Here is a 25,927-nt window from a genome sequence, read left to right as displayed (position 1 = left end):
GCTAACAAACTCGAGTATACTTCCCTCTTGACACGAGAATAGTTATTATATAATGTTTCATGCCGACTGGTTGAGCATCTGTAGCCTTTACTCGCGCTCCAGGTCCATAAACTCCTCAAAAAATGATTCCCGAAAAGCATGATAGGAACCTGAAAGTGAAATTTCCCGATGTGATTCAATACCTTTCCCATCCGATGCATCATTGTTTTAGAGCCATAATTGTATACATAACATCCAAATTGAATTGGGAGTTTTGGTTTTTAAAACAGTCTGTGCAGTTCATCGGCTAAAAAATCATAAGTCGCCAGGAGCCGATGGAATTACAGCTGAATTGGTTAAATATGGAGACGACTAATTACACCAAGTGGTTCATCAACTTGTGCTCAAGGTATGGGGCAGCGAATCAATGCCTGACGATTGGCAACGAAGCATTATCTGTCTATGTATGAGAAAAAGGGAGATATCACACAGTGCAGCAATTATAGAGGTATCACGTTGCTGAGTACCATCCATAAGATATTCTCCGCTATCTTGCTAGCCCGGATAGCCCCATACGCCCACAACATCATTGACAAATACCACACACTCCAGGCAAATCAGCAACAGATCAGATTTTCTCTCTGCGGCAAGCTATGCAAAACCTGTTGGAATATGGACACCAGTTGCACCATCTATTCATCGACTTTAAAGCCGCCTATGATAGCATAACCAGGGTAAAACTGTACATGGCCATGAGAGAATTCGGTATCCCAACCAAATGAATAAGACTGACTAGACTGACCTTGACCAATGTGCTAGGTCAGATAAAAGCAGCAGGATCACTTTCAAGACCATTCGACATCAACAACGGTCTACGACAAGGGGATGCCCTATCATGCGCCCTATCATCTTGCCAGCCCTCATGTATTTCTCGAAAACTTGGGTTCTTAGCAAGAAGAGTTGTGAACTTTTGGCCGCGTTTGAGAGAAGAATACTCCGAACATTTTTTGGTCCACTACATGAGGATGGACGATTCCGTAGCCTACATGACGACGAAATCTATGAGGGATACAATGACCGTCCGGTTGTGGATAAAATCCGGCTCAATAGGTTACGGTGTAACCCGTATGGATGAGGATGATCCAGCCCGGAAAGTCTATAAGGGCAATATCTATGGTAGAAAAAGAAGACGAGGCAGACCCTGCCTAAAATGGAGCGATGGCGAAGGTCAGGACGCCAGACAACTTTTAGGGATATCGAATTGGTGGACCTCGGCGCAAAGCCGGGATGTCTGGAGTTCCTTAATAAGGCAGGCCTAGACCGGATACCAGTTGTTGCGCTGTTGATGATGATGATGATGAATTATAATTCGTTCATTTTTCTTGTTATGCCAATACATTTGTTGCACTTGTTTGTGTTTACTTTCCTTGCTTTCCTTGTGTGATCTGCATTCTGTGCATTTTTCAACTTCCTCTCTACAAGAACAATTTTTCGCAGTGCACGGACAATATTACATTTTACGACATACATGGACAAGACATATGCAAATACAACAACGACAGAGGTGAAAATCTTTTCTTTTTGCTTGAACCTTAATATACTCACTTAAAGGTATTATTTAGCACTTTTTGCCACATTTTTTGATACCATAATTTTTTCGCTTCCGGCAACACTGCTCTCTTATAATTTTTACCGGCACTGCATGTCCATCAAAATTTGTCACAGAACAAGTGGATGACTTGTTAAGTTGCCCTAATTTCATAGGTGACCTTCCCAGTTTCTGTAATCGAATACTCAGCATTTTTTTCCTCTTTACTTCGGCAAATGAAGTAATAATCAATCTTATCAAGTGGACATTAAACTACATTCCGTATCTCTTATCTTATCTCTGTGAGTAACGGCTTCTGCTAAACACAATACAAAAAAAACGCTCGATTTTCACAATCATCAATTTTATTATAAATTAGCAAAGTTATTACTTTATTAAAAAGGCATCAAGGAGCATTGTCTTGCACTCATTTAATGAGCTGATTCAATACTGTGGGGAATATTTGGCATACATAGATTGTATTGTAATTCATTATTATTGCTCGTTTCGATTATTTGATTGAGTGTATATTATTCGCTAACGTCCTAAAACAAAGCTCAATATGAGCTACAAATATCCCATTTACTCTACGTAAAATTATATAGATTTGCTCTGAATTTTGAATTCGAATAATCTTAACAATTGTATAACATAATTTGTATAGTCGATGTAAAGTAGACATAAAGCTCTAAAAACTCCTAACACTAATGGCACAATCTTAACAATTGGCGATTAAACTAACTTCAGCCCGTAATCTACTTAAACCTTGCTAAAAATGCACGACAAGAATCTTTACGCGAACCTGGGTTCGAAGAAGGCAAGAATAATGGAAAGGCAAAATTGTGAATTAGTTGGTGTCGTTAGCTACTGGGACTAATTACTATTGGGAAGTGGAATGCTATCGGCTCTCAGCGTTCGTTAAACCATAATATTCTACAATATCTATTCTACTCTTTAACTATCTTTTTGATAAACTGGTTGGCAGTATAATCCGCGGCTTTTGAAGATTCAATTGTATTTGACGTCGTTTTAATCGATCTCAAGGAGCTAATTTACCTGGCAATTACTTCGACCTAAAATTTCTCGTCGTCAACATTTCTATGCAGCCTGGCGTTGTTCAGTTGTGAGTTACGTTTGAGCGTTGATGATTCACAGTCGGAAAAGGATTTCGATAGGACTTTAGGGGTGTTGTAGTTTCCGGCGAGATTCGTCGCTTTCGTTAGAGTTCCGTGGCCCATGTTTTTGTTGCCTGAGTTGAAACTCGACTGTCTTTTCGGTTTCGCCCGACGTTCGTTGAGCTGCGAAATGGGGACGGTTGGATCAAAAAGGAACAAAGAAAATAGGTGCAATACTTACATCCTTAGTGGGTAGGCTCTCATACTGGTTCGGGTACGAGCCGTAGCATTGAGATGATGGTAAACAGTTTCTCGCTTGCTCAGAAGCTTTTCGTTTGTAGTAGATCATTGTCAGTATTACTGAAACCGAAGAGCAGAAGACTGCGACACCGAAGCAAATACTGTATATGCTCGTTGCACTTAGACCCGCTTGATATATAAGAAAAGTTTGTTGAAGTTAATTAAGAAGATCTTAAAATATAAGGTACTACCTTGCAACACATATGGGCTATTTTCGCATGACCCCATATCACAAGCATCCTCTTCTCTGCTGTTGCCCTCACAGTCGTCACCAATGCACTTCCGTTGCCTGAATCTTACTCCCTTTCCACAAGAAACCGAACAAGGTGACCAATCGCCCCAGCAACCCCAGTCTGCGCAAGGTTGCGTATTACAAGCCCTGGCCATTTGCAGTTTGCCTTTACATTCATCTCCGTCGCAGATTTTCCGTCTAAATTGTTGCCCGCCACCGCAGGACACGCTACACGGGGTCCAATCTGTCCATTCTCCATTTTCGCTGTCAACGCCAAACCTACAATAATTTAAAATTAAACCAAACAGCCTCTATAGACATAGGTCAAATCAAACCTCTGACAAGATCCATCCTCGTAACAAATACGTTTCTCCTCCTTTGGAGCGTCAAAACGTAGTAGATTAGTGTTTGCAACAGAAGCCCGGCATGCAAAGCGATATCTCTTCTCCAAACGTCCGCGATCACTAGCCGACCCGTTGACTTCTATCAACCACGGTGTCCATGCACTCATTTTCTTGATTTCCGGACAGCTTTTCGTGTTGCAAACTTCATATTCAACATGGCAACCGGAGCAATCAAGACCTCCGTTCCGGGGTTGAGGGTTGTTACATTTCCTTCTTCGGCTTCTATATCCGCCACCGCAAGCTGCACTGCAATCACTCCAACTTCCCCAAGGACCCCACCCACCATCTACTGGCTGCTCTTCCGGAACAGGGCATGGTGGAAGCAGTGGACAGTATAATTCTTGACGATCGACACCAACGCAAGTTCGACCGCCGTGGGCAGGCTTAGGATTGCCACACGTACGTCTTCGTGTCTTCACGGCCATTCCACAAGTTTGGGAGCACGAAGACCAAGCACTCCATTCAGTCCAGCCACCGTTTACGGTGCAATTGCTAACCAAAATGTCTATGCCTTTGCAAGGTTCGCCTCCATTTTTTGGCGTTGGGTTATTGCATGTTCGCCGTCGGCATAGGCACATATCTACATTTCCGCTGAGGTTATCGATGTCCTGTTCTGTGTTCTGCGCGCATTTAAACCAATCCGACCAAGCTGACCATCCTCCGTCAACAGGGGCAGTTAGGAGTGGACACTGTGATGCACTCTGGATCCAATGTCTAACGTGAGGGTTTCCATTTGGTGCGGGTGAGCATGTCTGTTTCAACTCGTTCCAACCGCAATAGGGGTCCATAGCGTTCAAGCATGACGCATTTGAAACATGCCTGTGGCAATGTTCAGCAGGGATTCTCATAAGCCCTGAGTCGGTTCCCACGTACAACGATTCAGTTTCTTTCAGGAATTCAATAGTGTGAATTTTGGATCCGTCGTGATGGCTATCTGCCTGCCATATTTCTATCACGCAGGCCTCGTTCATGCGTGGGATGATATGGATTTTCTTTATCACACCAGTCTCTGTTGATACATATAGAATCGGCACATGCGATGAGGTCTTTGTCGCAATCGTGTCTATCGAGATATGCACGAATCTTTCCAATGATGAATAGTGGAGAGGTTTGTCTGCAATAGGCTGCACAGATTGGTCCATTAACTGATACCGTAAGGAATCTAAAAGTTGTCGGTGGCGGGACGTGGTTGCACTCGCGTCGAATTGGCATTCGTACTGCGATCTGTAGGGGGCATCGACGCTTTTCCATATCGAGTGAATTGATTCTTGATGTTTGAATAGTCCGTTGAATGCCGCATTGATGGATGATAAATTGTAAGCGCATACAGCGGAGCCATGGATGCTATTTCTGAAGGAAATGTATAATTAATACCCCATTTGGAATCAAATATATTTCGTATTGTAGAATTTTAACGAAAGGAAATGGGAAGTGAATCAGTTCTAATCAGATATATGGAGGGACCTATAAGAACTAAAACTTGCCAACGTCAGAAGTCAGATGTAACTCACTCAGGGGTCGTTTGCGATTCTTGACGGGTCACTCACAATACAGAGAATGGCGTCCCAAAGGTGCCTGCAGAAATAGTTCTGAATCCCACCTTGCATTATACCGGCATCCTAGGTTGTAGTTCTGAGAAAGTTTCTCGGTGAAGAGTGAACCACAAGTACACTTACAGGTACACGTCGGGAGATACTAGGAGTTCCCGGAGCCGAAAGCTCTCTGACGACTTCGATGAGGTGATGTGAGCCTGGCATTACCATGGCGATAGTTGCGACATGTATACATGTACCTAAGCTCTCCGGGATTTTGATTTGGTAGTGTGAATTAAACCAGTATTAGTCGCCCCGCGTGGCCGCTGTTTCGTCTATGAGTTGTCAGAGCAGCTAAGCGTAGGCTGGGCCTCAAGGGAAGGCTTTGTGTTCAAAGGTGTAGCCGCTCCTGACGGACCAAAACACCCGACGAGACACCAGGATGTGTACGGTCAGATGCAGATGAAGCCTTGCAAAATGATTACCGGCGCGGAAAATCTAGTACTCTGTGGTGCTTCTGTTACGGAAAAAAACCCAAAAAAAACTATCGAAATTGGTCAGATAGCTTTGGATATAGGCCGAAGAGCCGAAGAGCCGAAGAGGAAAGGCTTATCAAGAGATAGCTGCGATCTGTAATATTTCTCCAAGAAAACTGCAGCAAAGACATGAAAAATGGGCTAAAGGAATCGGAAGAGCTCTGGATTTCTTTCTACAGGCGGACAAGTAGAAGCAACTGCACGTCCTGCTGAGAGCAAGAGTAAGCGTAAAACTGACCGTAGACAGTCCGTTGCAGAGCGAATTGGGGAAATACCGAATTGAGGAATACGCATCGCTGTCAGTTTAAACCCGAAAACAGTGGAGCAGAAGGACCTTCGATATAGAAAACGAAGGGCGGCGAAATTTTCGTTGAAGACAACTGGCATAGGTAGGTTCTGTGCAGTGGTCAAGCGGCTACCGGGAGTGAAGACTCTGGGTTATTTACTGCTCTCTGGCAAGTCTTCACTGTCACACAGAAAAGACCGAATTGGAACAGGCGATTGTGTGAATGCTCAGAGGTAATCAATGTCCGGATAGGTATTACCTCGGCAAATTTTGGAAACCAGTGTACGTAGAGAACGAATACGGGGCCCTCACCAAGTGTTACAGACTTAGAATATTGACATACATTTACAAACTGCCAGCACCTGACAGCATGTCGCAGATGCGGTTTTCGTTGGAGTTTTGCTCAATGAGGGAATCGTAGCGTGTGTTGTGAGAGTGTTGTCCACACTGCGGACTCAGCACTCCGGCTTAGGGGAGGAACAGGAATGAGCTAGGGCGCGGCTAACATGATCCGCAACCTACAAATTAATGTGCATTAGATCGCAATTTTTCAAGAGTTGCTAGCATAGTTCGCTGCAGAGATAAAACTGATCTACGGCTAGATAGTGAACAGTACCGGAACAAGGACCCAGCCACATGGAATTTCGACTTGATCACGTACCGAGTTCAGGCTTAAGGCCCATTCCCCTTGGAAGTACCCAAGGCCAGAACTGACGGAACGGGGTAAAACGTGGAGATCACCCCCGAGCCCGGAATATAAATTTTAATGAAAAAAGAGAGGCACAACCGTCTATCTCAACCTGTGGTGCTTCTCGTAACGCAAAATGTCAGAAATGTTTTCGATCCCAATGGGCAGATAAATTAGGCGCACTAGAAAATTAATTCCACGTACCGAGCTACTTCTTGTGGAAATTGAGGGCTAAACGAGGATGAAAATTATGTCGGGGTAGCATAGTTTTCCATCCTAGGGGCGGAACTATGGAATCCTTCCTACGATATTCTGCTAAGACTCAATATGCGCCTGGTTGACAATGCGGATGATGGCGTGGTACTTTTCGCCAGGCGCAAAGCTGAATACGCGGGAAGCAGACTTTGCAAATTAATGCGACGGGTAAGCGAATAGACTGAAGTAGTCATTCCGACGAAAAAAGATTCCCAACCCTTTGTCCCGTGTTAATCGGTGAGTTGATTATAGAGTTGAAATCAAGCTTTTTCCAACTCAACTTGAGTTTCGGCGTTAAGTTGACTAATGACAAATAATGACGGTCCTACTTCTAGCAGGAAACGTCTTCTCATTGGCGCAACGCACTCCATTTTGCATTACCGCGCCGAAGTATGGGCTGATAGTCAAATACAGGAACGAGGAATTTTGTGGATGGTCGCTGCTGCAAGGGAGATGCTTATTCGTAAAAAACGGTAACATACGATTAATGAGCAGCAACTCTTTTGGCGAAATGATTCAAGAGGTAGATGGACTGCGTAGTGCATATGCAAAAATATTTTGGCCCATTCTTACATAGCTACGGCCTTACCGAGAATAGCAGTAAGAAAATCGAAGAAAGATTAACTAAAAGACGATCATTGGGCGAAAAAACACGACGAGGCGATAAACTTTTTCAGCAGCACTTCCATTCTAGAACACTAACTGCTTCTTTTGTCGCTCAAACAGGGTTAAATAAGGAGACAGATTGATGCCTGTAATAAAAAAAAAACCCATCAATACGAGAGATAAGCTACTATTTAAGGTAACCGCAGATGGTAACGATATTAACATTCTGTCCCGGGAAGGAAGCCGAACTAGGGATTAATGAAAACAAAACCAAGAATATCGTACAAACCAAAACAAGCACGCTATCTAAACAGAATATTATAATTGATGAAGACAATTTTGAAAATGTTGACAGTTTATATACAGAAGAGAACTATCAAAGAACGCAAATCAACGAAATAAAGACAAGAATCCAGATTACAAATAAAATTTACTACTCGGTTCCCCTAATTCTAAAATCAAGCACGGATACCTCAGCTATATTATGGCAGCGAAGCGCGGTCCTTAACTCAGGCAGCAATAGAATAATGTATGCCTTTGAAAGGTCCTTGGGAAAATAATAAGAGCAGTTCACATGGGAACAGATGGACTAAAATGTTACGAACATAATGGTAAAAAAAATAACTATGCGCATTCGCCTAGAGGCGCGCACAAAATATGAAATCTATCTATATATAGAGTAAGGTTCCAGATAGTGTGACATCCAGAGGATAAACCTGCATTGCTTCGAAGGAGCAATTCAAGGTGAAGGAACTTCGAAAGGAATCTTTGTAAGCCTATAATTGCATTCAAACGGTCACAATGCGATTATGAATAGAAGCAATACAGAACCGGTTCTCAGCTGGAAAAGCCAGAATTGAATGACTAAGATAATAAACTACCTAAAAGAGGGGCTTCAAATGCCTCATGTTTGGATACTTTGTGAAGGCATGCACCAGCGGCGTTGATTACAGAACGTGGGGGCAGAAAGGGCATATTGCTAAAGAGTTTAACTAAGACCCCTAATGTATATTATGCGAGAAGGGGATACACATATTACAGAAAGTGACAAATACCCGGAATTTAAAAAGGTGTTAACTTCAAGGAAAGAATGAAATTAATTCAAATAAACCTCAATCATTGCAGTGTCCTCAGAACCTGTTTGCGAAGATCAATTACGAATCGAATGTGCGAGTGGGGAAGCAGACAAATAAACGCAATTGGCGAAGTCTATTAGAAGCGTTTGCGCAGTTGGACATAGTTCGAGACAACAAACGTGATGTAAGCACTTTTTGAAAAAGGAGTTTCGCTCTGTTTTAGATCTGACTATACCCAAAACGATTTGAATTATGGAGAAAGCCATGCAGCGGGGAACCAGCATGCCCCCTCCTCAGGATTGGTTACTGAGCTTACGAAGCAAATTTGTAGTTTTTGAGAGTAACAGTGACATATGAGCATTTGATTTTCATTCTTCACAACAAAAGCAAACTTCCAATTTTTTAGATGTGTCTCCTGAGGTTGAAAGATGGAATTGTCTGCGAACGTTGCCGTTTTCATATTATTGCTAGATATAATAACTGTAAATGTAAGGTTAAGTATCAGAGAAGAATAGAACTGTTCTATCGATAGAACCGTTCAGAAAACGGTTAAATTCTCCCTAGACTTTCCCCATAAGGGTGGCGATTGAAAATAAATTCGTCACTAGGAAGAGTGTAACAGGATGCGGCCAAAAATATGTGATTATGACACCCAATCATCCAGGCGACGCAGCGACCAATCAGGAACGGTCTTCATCGCACTATGTTATAAGGACTATGATAAGAGGCATCAAGATCCAAGACAAAAAAATCATCAAAGCGGCAGGAGAAAAAATGAATCCGGCAACGCAAATGAAGCTTTTGCAAAATATAAAACAAGGAAGTCCCTGAAGAATAAAGTATTTATGAATCAACAGGACAGGAAACGCCAAGGAGAAATAACTCCTAAGGAAGTGGAATAGATAAGAAGGGCAGCTGAAATTCGTAAAGGAACACAAATAACGGCAGCGGCTTAAAAGAGGGAAGGACCTCACAAGGAAGATACGAGAAATGAAATAGGAAGAGAATACGGCTTGTGGCGATGATCATCTCCAGGTGAGGAAAAAGGTCATTTTAGAAGGATCAAGGTAGATCTAGAGCTCGTCAGTTTGGCGAGAAAAGTTAGATGCGTCCGATGCCTTAGAAAATCTAAGAATCTCACCGCGGATAACTTCGCCTGGGTTTCATATATCAAAAGCCTATACCAGCGCGAATGCCGGATCCAAGCAACGCAGAAAACGCGAGCGTATAAATAAGAATAGCCCAGCCGATCCAAATTGTATGTTGTGTAAAGGGAAGGAGGGACCATCGGCAGATAAGAGGGACCCTGGATACAAGAGAGCAAATCACAGATAAAATTGGTATAAATCAATCTCAATATCCGCGAGAAAGGCATTGAAGTAGCTATAATTAAGTTAAAAGAGCGAAGCTGCGAATGCGATAATTGAAACGGAGGCCAAACATTTCAAACAGCTCGATGGACTCGCGGAGATCTAGCCTTTCAGGAGGTAATTGAATATCCAGCGCGGGATTCGTAGAAAGGAAGTTGAGAGGAATCTTCTTGTACAGCTGCTGTGCTCCTTCTAGCGCTACACTGTGACTGGTCTCCAGTAGGTGAGTCAACTAATATTGGAGGAATATGGTGGAGAGGATCATCTACGTGAAACGACTTCCCATAGTCGAAAACAGCAATGTTCTTTCAGAGCGCAAACATGATTTCGATGGGCACACACTCTGGAGTGTCCTCGCTTCTCGCTCTAGAAGCGCCTACGATTGCGACAGCAAAACATCTGGAGGATTCTTAGAATTAGAATTCTTAGCTGGAAAGGGCTGAATGACTCTAGCTGATGAGAAAATGGAATACATTATCAAAGTGGAAGTCACTGGGAGTACGGACATCTCTAAGCCCTAGATTTGATGATTGATGCCAAACTAAGCTTTAGAGTAGCGCACTTTCAAAAATGTTGCTGAACCAACACCAACAATCCTACTACCAAACCTTATCTCCACCTCCACGTAGTAATCGCTGGGAGTTGTTTCTTAATGAAAAATGCAGACGGAGAAGGTTGAAGACGAGTCTTCCTTGCCTAAAAATGGTAATTGTACCTTCTCCAAGTCGGAGGTTGGGTAGGACTGACAACTCTACACAAAAAGGAAAATTTACGAAACGAGCCTCGAACTGGATTGACTACACAACGAAGAACCCGGCAATGAAAACGGACGAACGATTAACACATTTTCTTATGGAACATGCGCTCCCTAAATCTTAGCCGCGTTCGAGAAAAGAATTCTCCGAAGAATTTTTGATGTTCTGCATGAGGATGGACGTTTCTGCAGCCTATATGAACGATACTACGTTGTGGATAATATCCGGCTCAATAGGTTACGGTGGTGGGTCTCTTAAACCGTATGTGTGAGGATGATACTACCCGGAAAGTCTATAAAGAAAATATCTATGAATACCTCTAAGGATAAATGGATCGAGCGAAGACAATTCGGCGGTCGGCGGTCCGGTAAGACCTGTACCGCTTTGGATTGGATGATTTGTTATATTATACTGGATACGTTAAAATATCAGAAAATACAGAGTATGTAATTCTACACCCCCGGAGTTCGGCGGGTGAAAAGAAAAATCTGAACGAGACACTGAAGCCGAAAATGAACCGGACAGTATAATTAGAGGAATGTTCAACTTCAAGGACTCGATCCATAAAGCCCAGTCATCCTACTTCTGGCCAATGCTGGGCCTCACGTTTAACAAAACATCTAAGCCACCCATCAAAAACTTGAATTGGAAGCTCCTTAGCATCCACCGTAGTTTGTGGACTCTGCCCAATGGGTTACAAGTTTTTACACTTTATACCACATTAGATAGAGATGCTATATTGGCAGGGGTCTCAAAAACTGGTGCAACTTCCTAGACACCAGATTGGGTGATTTTGGCTAACTATTTGCAAGTTGGTTGGAGTAACGCAGAATATATTACTGATCTTTTTGCTGTTTATGAAATTATATTACAACCCAATCGATTTAAGTTAAATCAAACCTTCGTCTGTTATGAAGATGCTTTAACTGACGGGGCTAAATTCCGGGAATTTTTTCTAAAGCAACATTAAATTTTTGTACTTACTGGGAAGTGCTAAATGTTGCATAAAGTATGCCTTCCTCGGACGAGTAACTGATGCCTTGGACTTCGTCAAAATAGAAAGGATAATCACCAGGTAGCGAGCAATTCAACCTTGCTTTCAGGAAAGACGTCCAATTGTCTTTCAATATATGATCTCCACTTGGATCCCGTTTGCACACTCTTGCGATCCTAGAATAGATTGCCTGCAACGAAAGGGATCATCTGTCTCATCGATTTCTTCAATAATGTTCGAATCCTACCTTCCCACAGTTCATAAATTCTACCGCAACCTCGCGGAAGACGAAGTAAACAAACTCCCCGCTCTCAAAGCTTCCTACAAATTGCGGTTCATTCAGCCATTGGGAGTTGTACTGCTTTGTTCGCACTAAACGCTTGCCGCTCTGTACCAACAAAAACAGAACAATTACCTCAAATTCAATGAAACGATATTATCAATTGGGTTTACTTGTGATAGGTCAGCTCGTAAAATGGCAAAATCGGAGCCAGAGAAGTCGGTCGGCGAGCCTACAAACATGTATCCACTTTCAGTTATCAACGAAGTTACATTGGCCTTAGGGCTGAACGGGCACTTCGCGACGCCAGTCTCATAGCTTACCGCGGTTAAGTTCTCCATCTAGAAACGAAATAATTCAGATCAATTACACAACAAGATAAGGTCGCCATTTGTGTACAACCTGTCGCCACGAACAATTGGGGCTAAACGCATACGTTCCACAGGCATACAGAAGATTACCGTAGTTCTGCAGAACCATAACGTAATTGTGGCAATCATCTTCACTTTGTCCCTTATCTTGGCACGTTGTTATCATTGATGGATCTGCTTTCCACGATGAATGTTCTCGTAGACTAAGACGCAATGATAGTCGGTATAGGGAATCTCTGTAAATGCAAGCAGAGGAAATTTATTCAAATAATTTTCTGGGGCGTAGTTGGGAAACTCCAGAGAATTAAGAGTGTTTATTTATCTTTTTGTTAAGAGCCTAGTGTACTTATCTACTTATGTATGTGCTTACCTTGCGCCAACTATCACCTGATCACGCGCAATATCAAATAGGAGCCGGGAAAAGAAGGTCACATTTTCATCCGTAAATTTATCCGAGACGGTGGAAATATCTAAAAATTTCATAACAGAAATAAATAATAGTTTGCATTTAGTGGAAAATAACTAATACCTTCGAAGGAAATATATCTGAAATCGTCCTCCAGTGAAATCTCTCTGTTATTATCAGCTCTCACGCCCAAACACAAGCAAAGGGTGAGAAGAGCTAACGTACGAATTAGAGTAGTCTTCATATTTAGTCTGGAAAGAAAGTTGTTATTAATTGGTAATACGACACCACAGCGATGAGAGGAGTATCAATAAAATAAGTAAAAGGAAAAGACCCTATTACAGAAAGAAAATGAATAGCGATAGATGTGCCGACAGGCCTTGAGAACTTTAGTATTCACACAAGCGAACACTGCTGCTCGGCTTAGATGTAGGAAGTACTGCACTTTGAAAAGAAATGAAGATAAGTCAACTATTGAATATGAATCATCGAGTGCAGAATTGCAGCGGAATACTCTGATTCCTCGGCTAGCTAATGACCATGACTGGCACGCGCAATTCTAAACGGCGCAACCGATTCTTACCGCGGTGCTAAATCAGCAATCGACAGTAGCTAATAGAAATGACTCCTAATTAGTAAGTTAGGGAAATGAACTTGTCGCATTTCGCTAGGCGTGGGTGGGCCGCTAAAAGTGGGAATATGCATAACTCACAATTCCTTCCTATTATAAAATTCGTTCTTGGGGCGATTCATCGTGGGGAGTGAGACGCAGTTCAATTTAATTGATTAGCATCGGAAGCTATGGAAATGGGATGCTTCAGCCCACGCTTAGTGTGGGTTTTTATTGTTGATTATAGTGTAAGCTTTCTCGGAAGTTACGCTGCGACGTTTATGTCGACATATCATCCCTTGCTCGATTTTTCCTCGGAAGATTTCTTGAAAATTTGTACGGATATTGGAGAGCGCTACGCTAAAGGGCAGGAAGAAAGGGTAATTATACTCGGAATGGGTGACTAACAAGTAATTGTCTTGTGTGGAATTGTGAAATCTCCTATCAATTACGTCCCCCCTAACTTTGATCTGAATGGCTATTTAATACCCAGGCATCTTCGAGAGTAGTTTGGGTTTTCTGAATAGTATTCGTTATTAATCTGTTTCACCTCTTTCAGTTGGTGATTAAGAATTTATTGAAAGTATCTCTTGTTGTATAAAAGGCGAATAAAAGGGATGGAAATTTTTTCCTTACGAAACGTTTTTAACACCCCGCAAAAAGACAGAAAGAAGTCGTAACCGATGAATTATGACCGGACACGTATCGATTTTTAAGAAGGTGACATTGCGATCGTCAATGATGATATGAATGCCAGGGTGGGCTCTGATAAGAACAAGTTCAGGCATGTGGTGGGAAAACAGGGTTTTGGTAATTGCAACGGAAACAGCGAGAAGTTTGTGGATTCCTACAGCTTCCACCATTTGGCTATTGGCCGAGAAATGTTCGAGAGCAGACCCTGCCATAAGGTCAGTGTCAGGTGGTCGCAACTTTCGATGGTTCATGGGACGTTAATAATCGATTACTTATTCACGATGATGAGCAGCTCAAGTGGTGGAAGGAGCAGTTCACCATTAGTTTAAAACACGCGAATAAGGACTGTTCCTCCAAATAGACGGCCATCAATGCACTCAAACACACCGGACTCTCTGCCGGATTGTTCCTATAATTTCTGCTTCTTCTTTCATTTTTACGGGACTTCTGAGATCTTTCCCAGGGTGTGAAAGAAGAGAATGACTAACTAGCTCAATACCAATTTCAAGTTGAGACTGTATCGTGGTAATGTTCTTTCTGTTTTTTCATAAGGGAGCAGCGCATGGAAAGTGGTCGACGCAATGTCGTTGCCCTTTGTTCGCATCATGGTTCACCATGGAGTTTTGTACTGTTCAGCCTTCATCAGTTGTGCAGCATTAAAAGTGATAATAATGAAACTGATGCACAATACCGCTAAAAAACAACAAGAAAACAATATGAAAAGAAACGTGACACAAATTCGAATGAATAACTTCGTCGGCATATCATCATCATCAACGGCGCAACAACCGGTATCCGGTCTAAACCCGCCTTAATAAACAATTCCAGATAACCCGGTATTGCGCCGAGGTCCACCCGCCCACTACAACCTATTGAGCCGGATTATATCCACAACCTGACGATCATGGTGTCGCTCATATATTTCAACGTTATGTAGGCTACGGAATCGTCCATCCTCATGTAGGGGGCCAAAAGTTCTTCGGAGGATTCTTCTCTCAAACGCGGCCAAGAGTACGCAATTTTTCTTGCTAAGAACCTAAGTCTCCGAGGAATACATAAGGACTGGCAAGATCATTGTCTTGTATAGTAAGAGCTTTGATCCTATGGTGAGACGTTTCGAGCTGAAATAGGCTCTGTTGGCTGACAACAACCGTGTGTGGATTTCATCATCGTAGTTGTTATCGGTTGTGATTTTCGACCCTAGATAGGAGAAATTATCAAACGTTTCAAAGTTGTATTCTCCTATCCTTATTCTTCTCGTTTAACCAGTACGGTTTGATGTTGTTGGTTGGTTGGTTTTTGGTGCTGACGTTGCTACCATATATCTCAGGTCATTCTTCCCATCATGTCGATATCGTCAGCATAGGCCAGTAGTTGGGGACTTAAATAGGATCGTCCCCTCGCATTTACTTCAGCATCACGGATCACTTTCTCCAGCTCCAGGTTAAAGAGGACGCATGATAGGGCATCCCCTTGTCGTACACCGTTGTTGATGTCGAATGGTCTTCAGAGTGATCCTGCTGCTTTTATCTGGCCTCGCACATTGGTCAGAGCCAGTCTAGTCAGTCTTATTCATTTGGTCGGGATACTGAATTCTCTCATGGCCGTGTACAGTTTTACCCTGGCTATGCTATCATAGACGGCATATAGGCAAGATATTCGTTGGCGTTTTGGCAGCGAATAGGTCACACATTAAGAAGGGGAAGGGGTTCAATGACAACTATTTTTAAAGATGCACGGCTTCGGAAGTTTGCTCCTGGCAAATTTTGAGAATGGGCATGGAATGGGGTCTGGAGTCCAACAAGAATCAGCGGCCGTAATATCTCAGTAAGGGGAAACTCGGCTAATGTCGCATTTAAAATTTAAATGAGATCTACACCGGCGGATTTCGGAAGCTGTGGCTAAATTAATTACCACGAGCAAGATTAAAGTAGATTAGGTAATGGGGAGACTCGCGGGTTGCTTCGGATGCCTTGATTTTCAGCTGTTTGCGGCAATACGCACCAGCCAACATCACAGGTCGGAAAGAGAGAAGTAAATGCGGAGAAGAGCTCCACCTTATTACGGATTCCACCGAAATCCACGATATACAGTATTTTCTGGGAGGGGAAAGAGGGTGTGGACGACCGGCACAGCATTCGCTTTCAAAAACCATTAGAGTCGAATGTTGCCTTAGTGTTAATTTGCAAATACTATCGAAATTATGATAAGGATACTTAACTCTGGCAGTGTAACGATATGGAGATATGGAGAGAAGGCTATAAAGGAAACAATGATATTTCTGGATTCGGCTTGTAGGGGAAAATGAACGGCCTTCAAGAATAGTATGGTACGATATATTAGATAGTTTGGGCCTAAGATTGTGGAAGCAAAGTGAAGAATAGCAGGGACTAAAAGCTACTTGAAATCTTTGCGGAACTAAATGTCATACTAGTCGCTAAACACACAATGACAACCTAATGTCCAATCTTTCTTAATATTGGAAACAGAGGAAGCGACAACCGAAGGCACTCTTGAAGTCAAAATAATAAAATGAAGCTAAAGCAAACCCGTAAGGCACCGTCTGCAAAATTGCATGGAATAACGATAATGATAATCGTAAAACTGACTCGGTATGTGATAATCGTTGGCAAGTGTTGCGCAGTCGTCACGCTAGAAGCCTGGGCTGCTTTTGACTCGGCCAATTTGGCTTGGATTAGAGGCACCTAGCTTGATACTTCTGGCCAGTCCTTTTGAGAGGTTTCTCTGATAGAATATGGACGATGAATCGTATTACTTAGGCTATGTCAAGAGAAGGTAGTAAAGGTGAGTTTATTTCTAGCAAGGGTGGTCCCTTTTCAATGAAATCAAGGTCTTCTGGCAATCGGCAAAATTTCTTGAACAGTCCCATAAGCAATGTTCAAGTTCTTCGCCATCAATTCTTAAAGCAAAATTTATTAAAAACCCGTTGTTGCAAATTCAATACCATTTTTTAAATTGTAAAATATCCAAAACGCGCACACAGATAGATGTACTCAACAAAACGTTACTTTCAGACCTTTGATGTGCAAATTCTGGTAACTTTTTGATCAAGGTTTACGTACCACATCGGATTGAACGAGTCTCCCGTTTGGCTCAATAGTGTTGCTACAAACGACAATCCAGAGCACATCATGGAGCATTGTCCGAGAGTTATGAAGGAGAGATTAAATTTGAGCTACAATTGCTCTATAGATATCGGACCTCCAATCTCGTGGAGGAGGGGTTAAAGTCAGAGGCGAATTGGAGAACAACAAACATAACAATAGTCGCGGTACAAAAAGTTCTTTCAAATGCCTTGAGTTTGGCCCAGCATGCGAAATAATACTTTACGGTGGTCCTGTGGGCACATGAAAGGAAAAGTGGTGGTGGTTTAACGAATGTGAATCGCACTCCTGCTAGTTGTACACCCAGGGCTACTGTACTTACGACTAATGGATTGTGCTGAACCAGGATACAAGTCAACCGAAAAAGGAATTACGGATGATTCTAAGAATAAAAGGGTTTACCACCGATGCAATTCCACCGACTCGGAAGCGATGGCTTCACCTTTGCATCAAACATGTACAGATATAAAAGAAATCTATGCGAAGTTCGCTGTCGCTGCATGTCTTCTCCTATAAAGCGTACCACTGGTTTTTACTATGCAATTGCAGGCGTACATACGTATATAACACTCTCTATTATATATGAATATCTTCAAGTTCGATTGATTGTTGATATTTACCAATAAAAGCTGGTATTTATTAATTTCTGTTTTTCTTAGTTAATCTTGTATGGGTTTCATGGAATGGAAAGCATTCTGTGTTAATCTAAACACATATGGGCGTCTGATAGATAAACAAATAAACAAATACACTTAAATCCCTGCGCAATCTATAAAGTGAGACTAGAAGTCTAATGACATCTTAAGGCCACTGAAATATGTTTTTCTGATTTATGTTTTAGGTTTTATTTTGAATTGAAGATACATGATGAAGAGTTGGCTGCTTGTTTACATATCTTATCATCTGAAGTGTACACCTTCAGCCTTTGTTATCAGGCAATGCGTCTCAAGCTTATTTCCTGATAGCAAATTGAATAATTCTAAGTTCGCTAATTACAAAGGATTCGTTAGGTACAACGGTCCATGAATATTCTATAGTTGCTGATGACAAATTTTCTGCTCAATTGAATTCATTTATTATGTGACTTTGCAATCTAAATTGTTATAGTCAGTAGCCTTTTTCAAGAATAACACTCTCACAATTTGTTCGAAGTTCGTTTGCGAGTAGTCAATCACATTTTCATGAAAGTGGCTCTTCTAGGCTATTACAAGGAAGTTTTACCTACTTCGCCCTAAGATGGGAAATTGTTTCTTTCTCCGAATAAAAACTCTTGACCCAAGAAACAATTTTTCCAATTTCTCGCTGGTGTAACTTAGAGAATGATCAGACTACGGACGGGCTGAACGAAGCAAACCACATTAGTTAAAAACTATGGAGGGACTAAAAACTCACCAATACGAGCGTATTCTTTACTGAACAAACATTGTACAAAGAAAAGCAAGGAAAGGATTCTTATTGTGGCGATATGGAACTTTTATGAACTTTTACGAGTACGATAATGTGGATGCGATTCATCCGTAAATTCGGTATAGCGCCTCGAGGGCACCTAAGCGCCATCGTTATCGGTTTGCTAAAATGTGATTGATCTTCCTCCAAAACTTCCCGAGAAATTTGCATTTATCCACTGTTCAGCACCATGTAGCCTGAGAGCGGCCTGCTCGTCAACCATATGGAGTCCCTATTTGGACGGCCAGTACTTGCTTTAAATTTGGAGGTGTTGTTTTTTTTTAAAGTTTTGTTTTGTTGTTGTTGTTTGTTTTGGTGAGGTCTCCAATTTAAACCTGTGCAGGTATTGGCGATATCATCCATGCCCCGTGAGAAACTGGGTGAGATTATAATTAATCTCGCCGTGTCGTCTCTCCAACCACTCCTTGATGGCAGGAATGGGCCTGTGAGTCCACCCACCCTTTCCCGACCGTTCGCACCGCTCTTGCCATCTATTTATGGATCTTTCCCTCTCAGCGCTCTTCGTCTGCAATAAGGGAGAGATTGACTTCGCCAACTCATCTGCCAAGATGTCAATCGGCATCATTCCAGAGATGACGAATGCTGCATCATCTGAGACAGTACTGAAGGCAGAGCATACCCTCAGGGCTGTCCTCCTGTAGACTGCATTCAGTTTGCAAGTGTTAACTGACATCCGCAACGCCTCCCTCCAAACTGGGGTCGCATAGAGCATGATTGAGGTCACCACCCTGGCAATAAGCAACCAAGAGGTATGCGGTGGCCCTTCCACGTTCAGCATCATCCTCGCCAGAGCCTTACTAGCAGTGGATGATTTCTCACAAACATACTGTAAGTGTTGCTTATAGCTGAGCTTCCTGTCTATCACCACCCCCAAGTATTTGATCGTCGGCTTGGAAGTGATGATATGATTCCCAATTCTAACACAGGCGTAATTTCTCTTCCGGCGCTTCGTGATGAGGACCGCTTCGGTTTTTTCCTCCGCAAGCGTCAGATCAGATATCTCTAATCAGCATTTAACAGCACTGATTGCCTCGCTTGAGTATTACTCAGCATCTTCGAGATGCTTTGCGACAATAACTAGCGCTATGTAGTCAGCGTAACCCACCTATATGACTTCCTCCGGAAAGGGAAGATTAAGTACATCGTTGTACATAATATTCCACACTAGTGGGCCCAATACGGAGCCCTGTGGGACACCCGCCGAAACAACGTATTCTTGGGGTCCGTCATCAGTGTCATACCAGAGCCTCCTTTCAGTTAAGTAACGATCGACGATAGCAGCGAGATAGCGGGAATACAACCTTCGCTAGGGATTTCCGTATTAGATTCCACTTGGCCGAATTGAATGCATTTTTCACGTCCAGGGTTACTACCACGCAATATTTGTCGGTACTACCCTTTCCGTGGATTGCATCTTCGGCCAAGCCAGCAACCAATTTGATGGCATCAATTGTTGATCTGGCTTTTCGGAACCCATACTGCCGATCTGAAAGGCCGCCTTGGCTCTCAACAACCGGGAGTAATCTATTGTAGATTACCCGCTCTAACATTTCCCCACCGTGTCCAAAAGACATATGGGTCGGTATGACGATGGTTCACCTGGAGGTTTACCAGGCTTAGGCAGAAGTACCAACTTCTGTCGCTTCCATGCCATTGGAAATATTCCTTCGGACATGCACGCTTCGAACAACTCAGCGAACATTTCCAGCCTGGTTCTCACGCAAGCTTAAGGGCCTTATTCGGTACTCCGTCCTGGCCCGGCGCTTTATTGTCTCCTATTCTACAGCAAATCTCCAGCTCGTCTCTGGTGACTGGCGAAATTGCCGTAACATTCAGAGGTGGTTGGAATGTGTTGGTGCTCTCCTCTTGCTGGGGGAATAATCCCTGGATGATTTTCAGCAAGAGGGTGGGACACGTGATCTGTGGAGATAAACGGCCTCTGAATCGTCCCATCACGATTCCATAAGCTCTCCCCCACGGGTTTACGTCCACTTCTGAGCAGAGCTCTTTAAAGCATTTCCTCTTGCTTCGCTCAGATAGGCGCACTCTTTATACCCCTGATCAACTCTACCTACCGCCCTCTGAGCCGCTCTTCTAGCTCGGTGGCAGGCTGATCGTCAGTTTATCATTCCACCAGTAGTTTAGTCTTCTATGGAGGAATGAGCACCTCCTAGGCATCGACGCGTCACAGGCTTTGGCGATGCATTGAGTCAGATAGACGGCTCTTTTCGTGGAGGCGCCTGCTTTACATGTTGATCTAACCACACCTCTATGAAGGTCTGCTCATCCAAAGATTTTGCAGACCAGCCTGAAATATTTTTCGGTTTCGGGCATGATAACTCTTTGGCCTGAGGCTCGACACATGTCTCAAAGAAGATTGCCTGGTGATCGCTGTGTGTGTAGCGTTCGCTGACGCACCAGGACATACCACGCGCCAGCGAAGGGCTGACAAAGGTCAGGTCTACAACTGAGCCTGACCCCCCTTTCTGGAAGGTGTTTACAGCACCTTCGTTAGCCAAAACTATGTCCATCTGCGCAAAAGCTTCTAATAAACTGCGCCCCCTGGCATTTGATTCTCTGCTACCCCACTCAAGGGCCCAAGCGTTGAAATCACCACCAGTCACCTTTGGACTTCGTGCCCTTGCCTCGAGAACAAGATTATCAAGCATTTTCTCAAATTCAGGCAGTGTCAGACTTGTGGGGCGTAGCAGCTGTATACATATAGACCACTTATTTTCGCCCACCCAAAGCCCCTGGCTGCCTGACTTTCAGTACATTGTATGGCCTGTCGACCACAAGCCCATATCGCCGCTCCACCAGTCGAATCTGTGATCCATATGCCACCGTGACGGATTCTATACGGTTCACTTATGATGGCAATTTCCATCTCAGATTCGAACGTGGTCTGCTTAAGTAAATCCTGGGCGACCCTGCAATGATTCAGGTTTATTTGAATAAACCTCATTTTCTCATTGCAGTGAGCGCCTTCCTAAATTCCGGACATTTACCACTTCCGGCAATATGCCGGTTATCCTGTCCCTGTTTTACTTCACACAATAGGCACTCTCTAGCAATATGACCTTTCTTCCCACACCTTCTGCATCGATCAAATCGATCAATGCTGCTGGTGCATGCCTTCACGAAGTGCCCAAACATGAGGTATTTAAATAACCTCTTCAGTGAAATTTGTTCTCTTAAACGGCAGACAACCCATCCAATCCGAACCCTTCCGGCAGTCAACAACATCTGTGTTGCCTCCGCTGGTACTCGTATTGCGGCCGTTTGAGTACCACCATAGGCTTTTCGTAAGCCCAGAACAGACTCCTCGGTAAGTTCTTTCAACTTGAATTGCTCCTCCAGAGCAATACAAATTTCTCCTTTCGATGTCACTTCATCGAGATCCTTACATTGTATATAGATCTCATGTTTTTGGGCACGCACTGCGGCATTCTCCCCAAGTGAGTTTTTCACTTGAGTGCGAAAGTCATCAGTTTTGCCCACGCTGGATCTTTTCAGCTCAAACATGAGATCCCCTTTCTGGGTTCTTCGGATTCTGTTCACATTTCCGCTCATATCTTTAAGGTCGGGATCAGCTTTGACCTTTTTGAGTATTTCCGCGTAGGACAGATTGCCCTTACTAGAGATAACAATTGCATCTGAACGAGTTCGCACTTTTGCTTTTCGTTCCGCTTTTTTATTGGTAACTTTAGTCCATCCATCGTTTTCGTTCGTCTTGGGCTTCGCAGCGCTGATCGAGTTTCTTAGATTCGCTGTACGCTTTCCTCCTTCTGAGCTGTTGGTGTTGGTTTTCAGAATGTCCTGTCCGCCTTTTTTTCTCTTAGGCGCCTGCTTATTATTTAAAGGATCCCCCTCTTTTTCACGTACTCGTTTATTTCGCCGGGATTCGATGGTAGTACGGTTAGGCGTCGCTTGGGTCGCTTGTAACACTGTTGGCACAGCGGAGTTCGACGTATCCTTATTATTCTTCTCCTCCATCTGCGATCTATTATAGAGGACTCTAATAGCCCTCATCACATTCTTTGTGGTTTAGTGCACGTTGTGCTTCTCCTTGATAAACTCGGACAGCTCAACTATTTTTGCCCCAAGCTGGGTGGAGAGTAATTCGTCCGGATCGGGACTCTGCTCCTTATAAGTCCCGGCAGGGTTACTCCTTTTACACGGTCTGTCACTTTTGGCGTTTATTGACTTTGTCTGTATTTTATCCTTCATCGTCTTTGGCATAGGTTGAGATCTCAGAATTGACGAGCTTCTTTTGAATGGATGGGAGCACCTCCTGCTCTCGAGGATCTTGAACATAAGCTGTGGGGGTTGTCAGGGTTTTTGTCGTCCAAAAATCTGCCTTTAATTCATCTTTGTTTGATCTTGTTATTGGTGTTCTCGGTAAGGTCGAATTTCGCTTGAACACCTCCTTCTCCAGAGCCAAATTACTTGTAACATTATATGCCAAGGAGGCCAAGTTGTCCACCATCGAGGCACTGCGAGGCGACCGAGAGCCTGGGGTTCCGAGCCCCTGCACCGTAAGTTTCCTCCTTCTCTTGTCTTCCATGGTGGTTTTATGTTCTGAGTATCCTTCCCATAGCCATTTTGATCCGCACACCAGAGATGAGCAAACACTAGCTCAGGCACAGTGAAAAAAGAAAAGCGCATGCACATATATACCCATCAATAGGTATGCTCCAATCCGCCACTCCTCTGTCTGTCTGTCACACGAATTTTTCTCAGAAACGGCTATACCGATTGGCACGAAATTCGGTGAGAAGGTGGGAACTGTGAACGCCCAGACATGCAGTGAGTGACATCCTCCTACGTTGAGATTAAGGGGGGTCCCCATACATGTAAGAGGGGGGTGTAAAAATTTTTTTCACCGAATATTGTCATGTGAGGTATCAAATGAAAGGTCTCAATTAGAACTTTTCGAAGCCGGCCTTAGCTTTAACATTTACTAAAAAGCGGGGAGTGGGAGGGGTGGAAAGTGATGATTTCTTTAACGGACCCATTCTCCGAAACTACTCAACCGAAAAATCTGAAAAAGTTCATGAAGCCGCCTCTATATAGTGCCGAGGCCTCAAAATACTCTGCATATCGATATCTGTTCAAATTAAGTTAATAATAGTATATTACCATATTTTTGGGAAAATTGTGTAAAACGCCCCTTAAGTTTATCCCAGAGTTATAAAAGTTGATAGTTTGATCAAAATCATACTATTAGTAACAAAGTTAAAGTAGCTCAAAGTTGTCTTTGCCGTGTAAATTTACAACCCGAAGTACTAAATTTGACATGCTAAATGCATATACATAACGGGCTACGTACAAATGGGATAGTTCTACAGTCGAATATACTCACAGAAGAAGCAAACAAAACCTTCCATACCCGAAGCGCCCAGCTTCCGGTTTCGCGGCTTGTTTTTCATACATTTCAGGATCTTTTCAATCATTATGTTTGCCACGGCAGAAAACACGCAAGATAAATCTATTAGTTTTTTCCCCGAAAGGCCCGAAATCCTTCTCGAAATCGCTGAAGAGCAGATGAAACAAAGAGCTAAACTCGGAAACAGTTTCGCAGGAAGGCCGTCAAGGTCGGAAACTTGGCTCCGTTTGAGCGGATTGATGACAAAGATAACTTTATTTCGGTTTATAAGATGATTTATTATCCACTAGAGGTAGAGTTCTCACCATATGACTGAAATGATTCAGAATACTGATGAAGTGCTTCTTTCTTTTTTTAGGTGCTCATCATTGTGATGGATGACTACTGTTAACATCCCTAACATAGGCCCTGGAAATGAAGCATAACAACCACCTGAAGAACATTATCATTGATACAACCACAAACATACTTGGCCCCAGTCGAAAAAAAGTCGGAACGACTGGTTCGACACTCTCAAAGAACGCGGCCGCGGGCAGAGACCTATCACGAACTTCGTCGAGTGGAGAAACGACTTCACAGAAACAAAAATGGAACCCTGATAAAACCACCAAGTCTGTGAAATTGAAAAGTACAGGGAGCAATCGCACCAGGTGCGGAAGTTTTACCAGCAAGTCGACGGGATGAAGCCTTATACACCTCGACGCTCATCCTGCCGAGACAAAGAGAGAAATTTAATTTCCGACAGAATGGGTATATTGGACTGAGGGGTTAAGTAATTTAATGAACTGCTCAACAGCTAAAATATCGGTTAACTGGAGATCCCCCCACTGAAAACGACGACAAATACTGCCACCACCAAGCATGGAAGAAACAGTCCGTGCAATCCATCAGATTAGAAATTATAAGTTGCTAGTAGCCGATGGAATTACAGCCGAACTTTTTAAATATGGAGGCGATCACAGAAGCTTCACCCCAAGCAAATCATAGACAGATCAGATTTTCTTTTTGCGGCAAGCGACAGGAATATTTTCATCGACTTCAAGGCTACCTATGATAGTATAGCCAGAATAAACTGTACACGGCCATGAGAGAATTCGGTATCTCAACGAAACTGATAAGACTGACTCTCGGGATCATTCACTATCATCAACTGTCTAAGACAAGGGATGCCCTACCATGCACCTACTTTAACCTGGCCCTGGAAAAAGTGAACCACGATACTGACGTAAATGCAAGAGGTAGCATTTTCTTCTGCTGGCCTATGCTGACGATATAATTATTGGAAGAACAACCCGAGATGTACAAACCGGTTTGATCCAAAGAACAAAAAAGCGATAACATCAAATCGCACTGGTCAAATAAGAACAATAAAGATAAGAGACTACAACTTTGAGACCGTTGATAATTGTTCTATCTAGGGTTGAAAAACATAACCGATAACAGCTACGATGAAATCCGCGCATGGTTGTTGACAGCAAATAGAGCTATTTCAGGTTATAAAAACCGTTTCGCTAGAAATGTCTCACCATGGGTTAAAAGCTCTTATTGTACAAGACAATAATCTTACCAGTCCTTATGTATTCCTCAGAGATCTGGGTTCTTAGCAAGAAAAACTGCGAACTCTTAGTCGCGTTCGAGAGAAGAACCGCCAACGAATTGTTGGCATCCTACATGAGAATGGACGATTCCGTAGCCGACATAATGACGATGAAATTTATGAACGAAACTATGACCGTTTAGTTGCAGATAAAATCCGGTCTAATAGGTTAAGGTGGGCGGATCATTTAATGCGTATGGGTGAGAATGATCCAGCCCGGAAAGTCTATCAATGGTAGAAAAAGGAGAAGAGGCCTCAGGTGGAGCAGGCTTT

The 25,927-nt window shown here is 43.0% G+C and overlaps 1 protein-coding gene across 2 annotated transcripts in view; it reads right to left on the bottom strand.

The window, feature by feature from the left end:
- Positions 1–1,584: 1,584 nt before the first annotated feature.
- The window catches only part of LOC119648305 (semaphorin-5B), a 29,987-nt gene continuing 5,644 nt past the window's right edge, over positions 1,585–25,927 (bottom strand). The window contains exons 1-11 of one of the 2 annotated variants that reach the window (XM_038049971.1): positions 13,116–13,247; positions 12,897–13,024; positions 12,738–12,837; positions 12,399–12,603; positions 12,170–12,337; positions 11,964–12,104; positions 11,707–11,906; positions 3,550–4,968; positions 3,174–3,493; positions 2,924–3,111; positions 1,585–2,865 (exon numbers count right to left, since the gene is read on the bottom strand). In XM_038049971.1, the coding sequence (XP_037905899.1) occupies positions 2,641–2,865; positions 2,924–3,111; positions 3,174–3,493; positions 3,550–4,968; positions 11,707–11,906; positions 11,964–12,104; positions 12,170–12,337; positions 12,399–12,603; positions 12,738–12,837; positions 12,897–13,017 (3,087 nt within the window). In that variant the 5' untranslated portion in view covers positions 13,018–13,024; positions 13,116–13,247 and the 3' untranslated portion in view covers positions 1,585–2,640. Of the gene's footprint in view, positions 2,866–2,923; positions 3,112–3,173; positions 3,494–3,549; positions 4,969–11,706; positions 11,907–11,963; positions 12,105–12,169; positions 12,338–12,398; positions 12,604–12,737; positions 12,838–12,896; positions 13,025–13,115; positions 13,248–25,927 lie in introns of those variants that run through there. The other variant, XM_038049970.1, reaches the window with a different exon arrangement.

Source organism: Hermetia illucens, chromosome 2 (assembly GCF_905115235.1).
Source record: "Hermetia illucens chromosome 2, iHerIll2.2.curated.20191125, whole genome shotgun sequence".
Lineage (NCBI taxonomy): Eukaryota > Metazoa > Arthropoda > Insecta > Diptera > Stratiomyidae > Hermetia > Hermetia illucens.
Note: the sequence above shows the minus strand (reverse complement) of the source record. Positions and strands in the feature narration are given on the sequence as shown.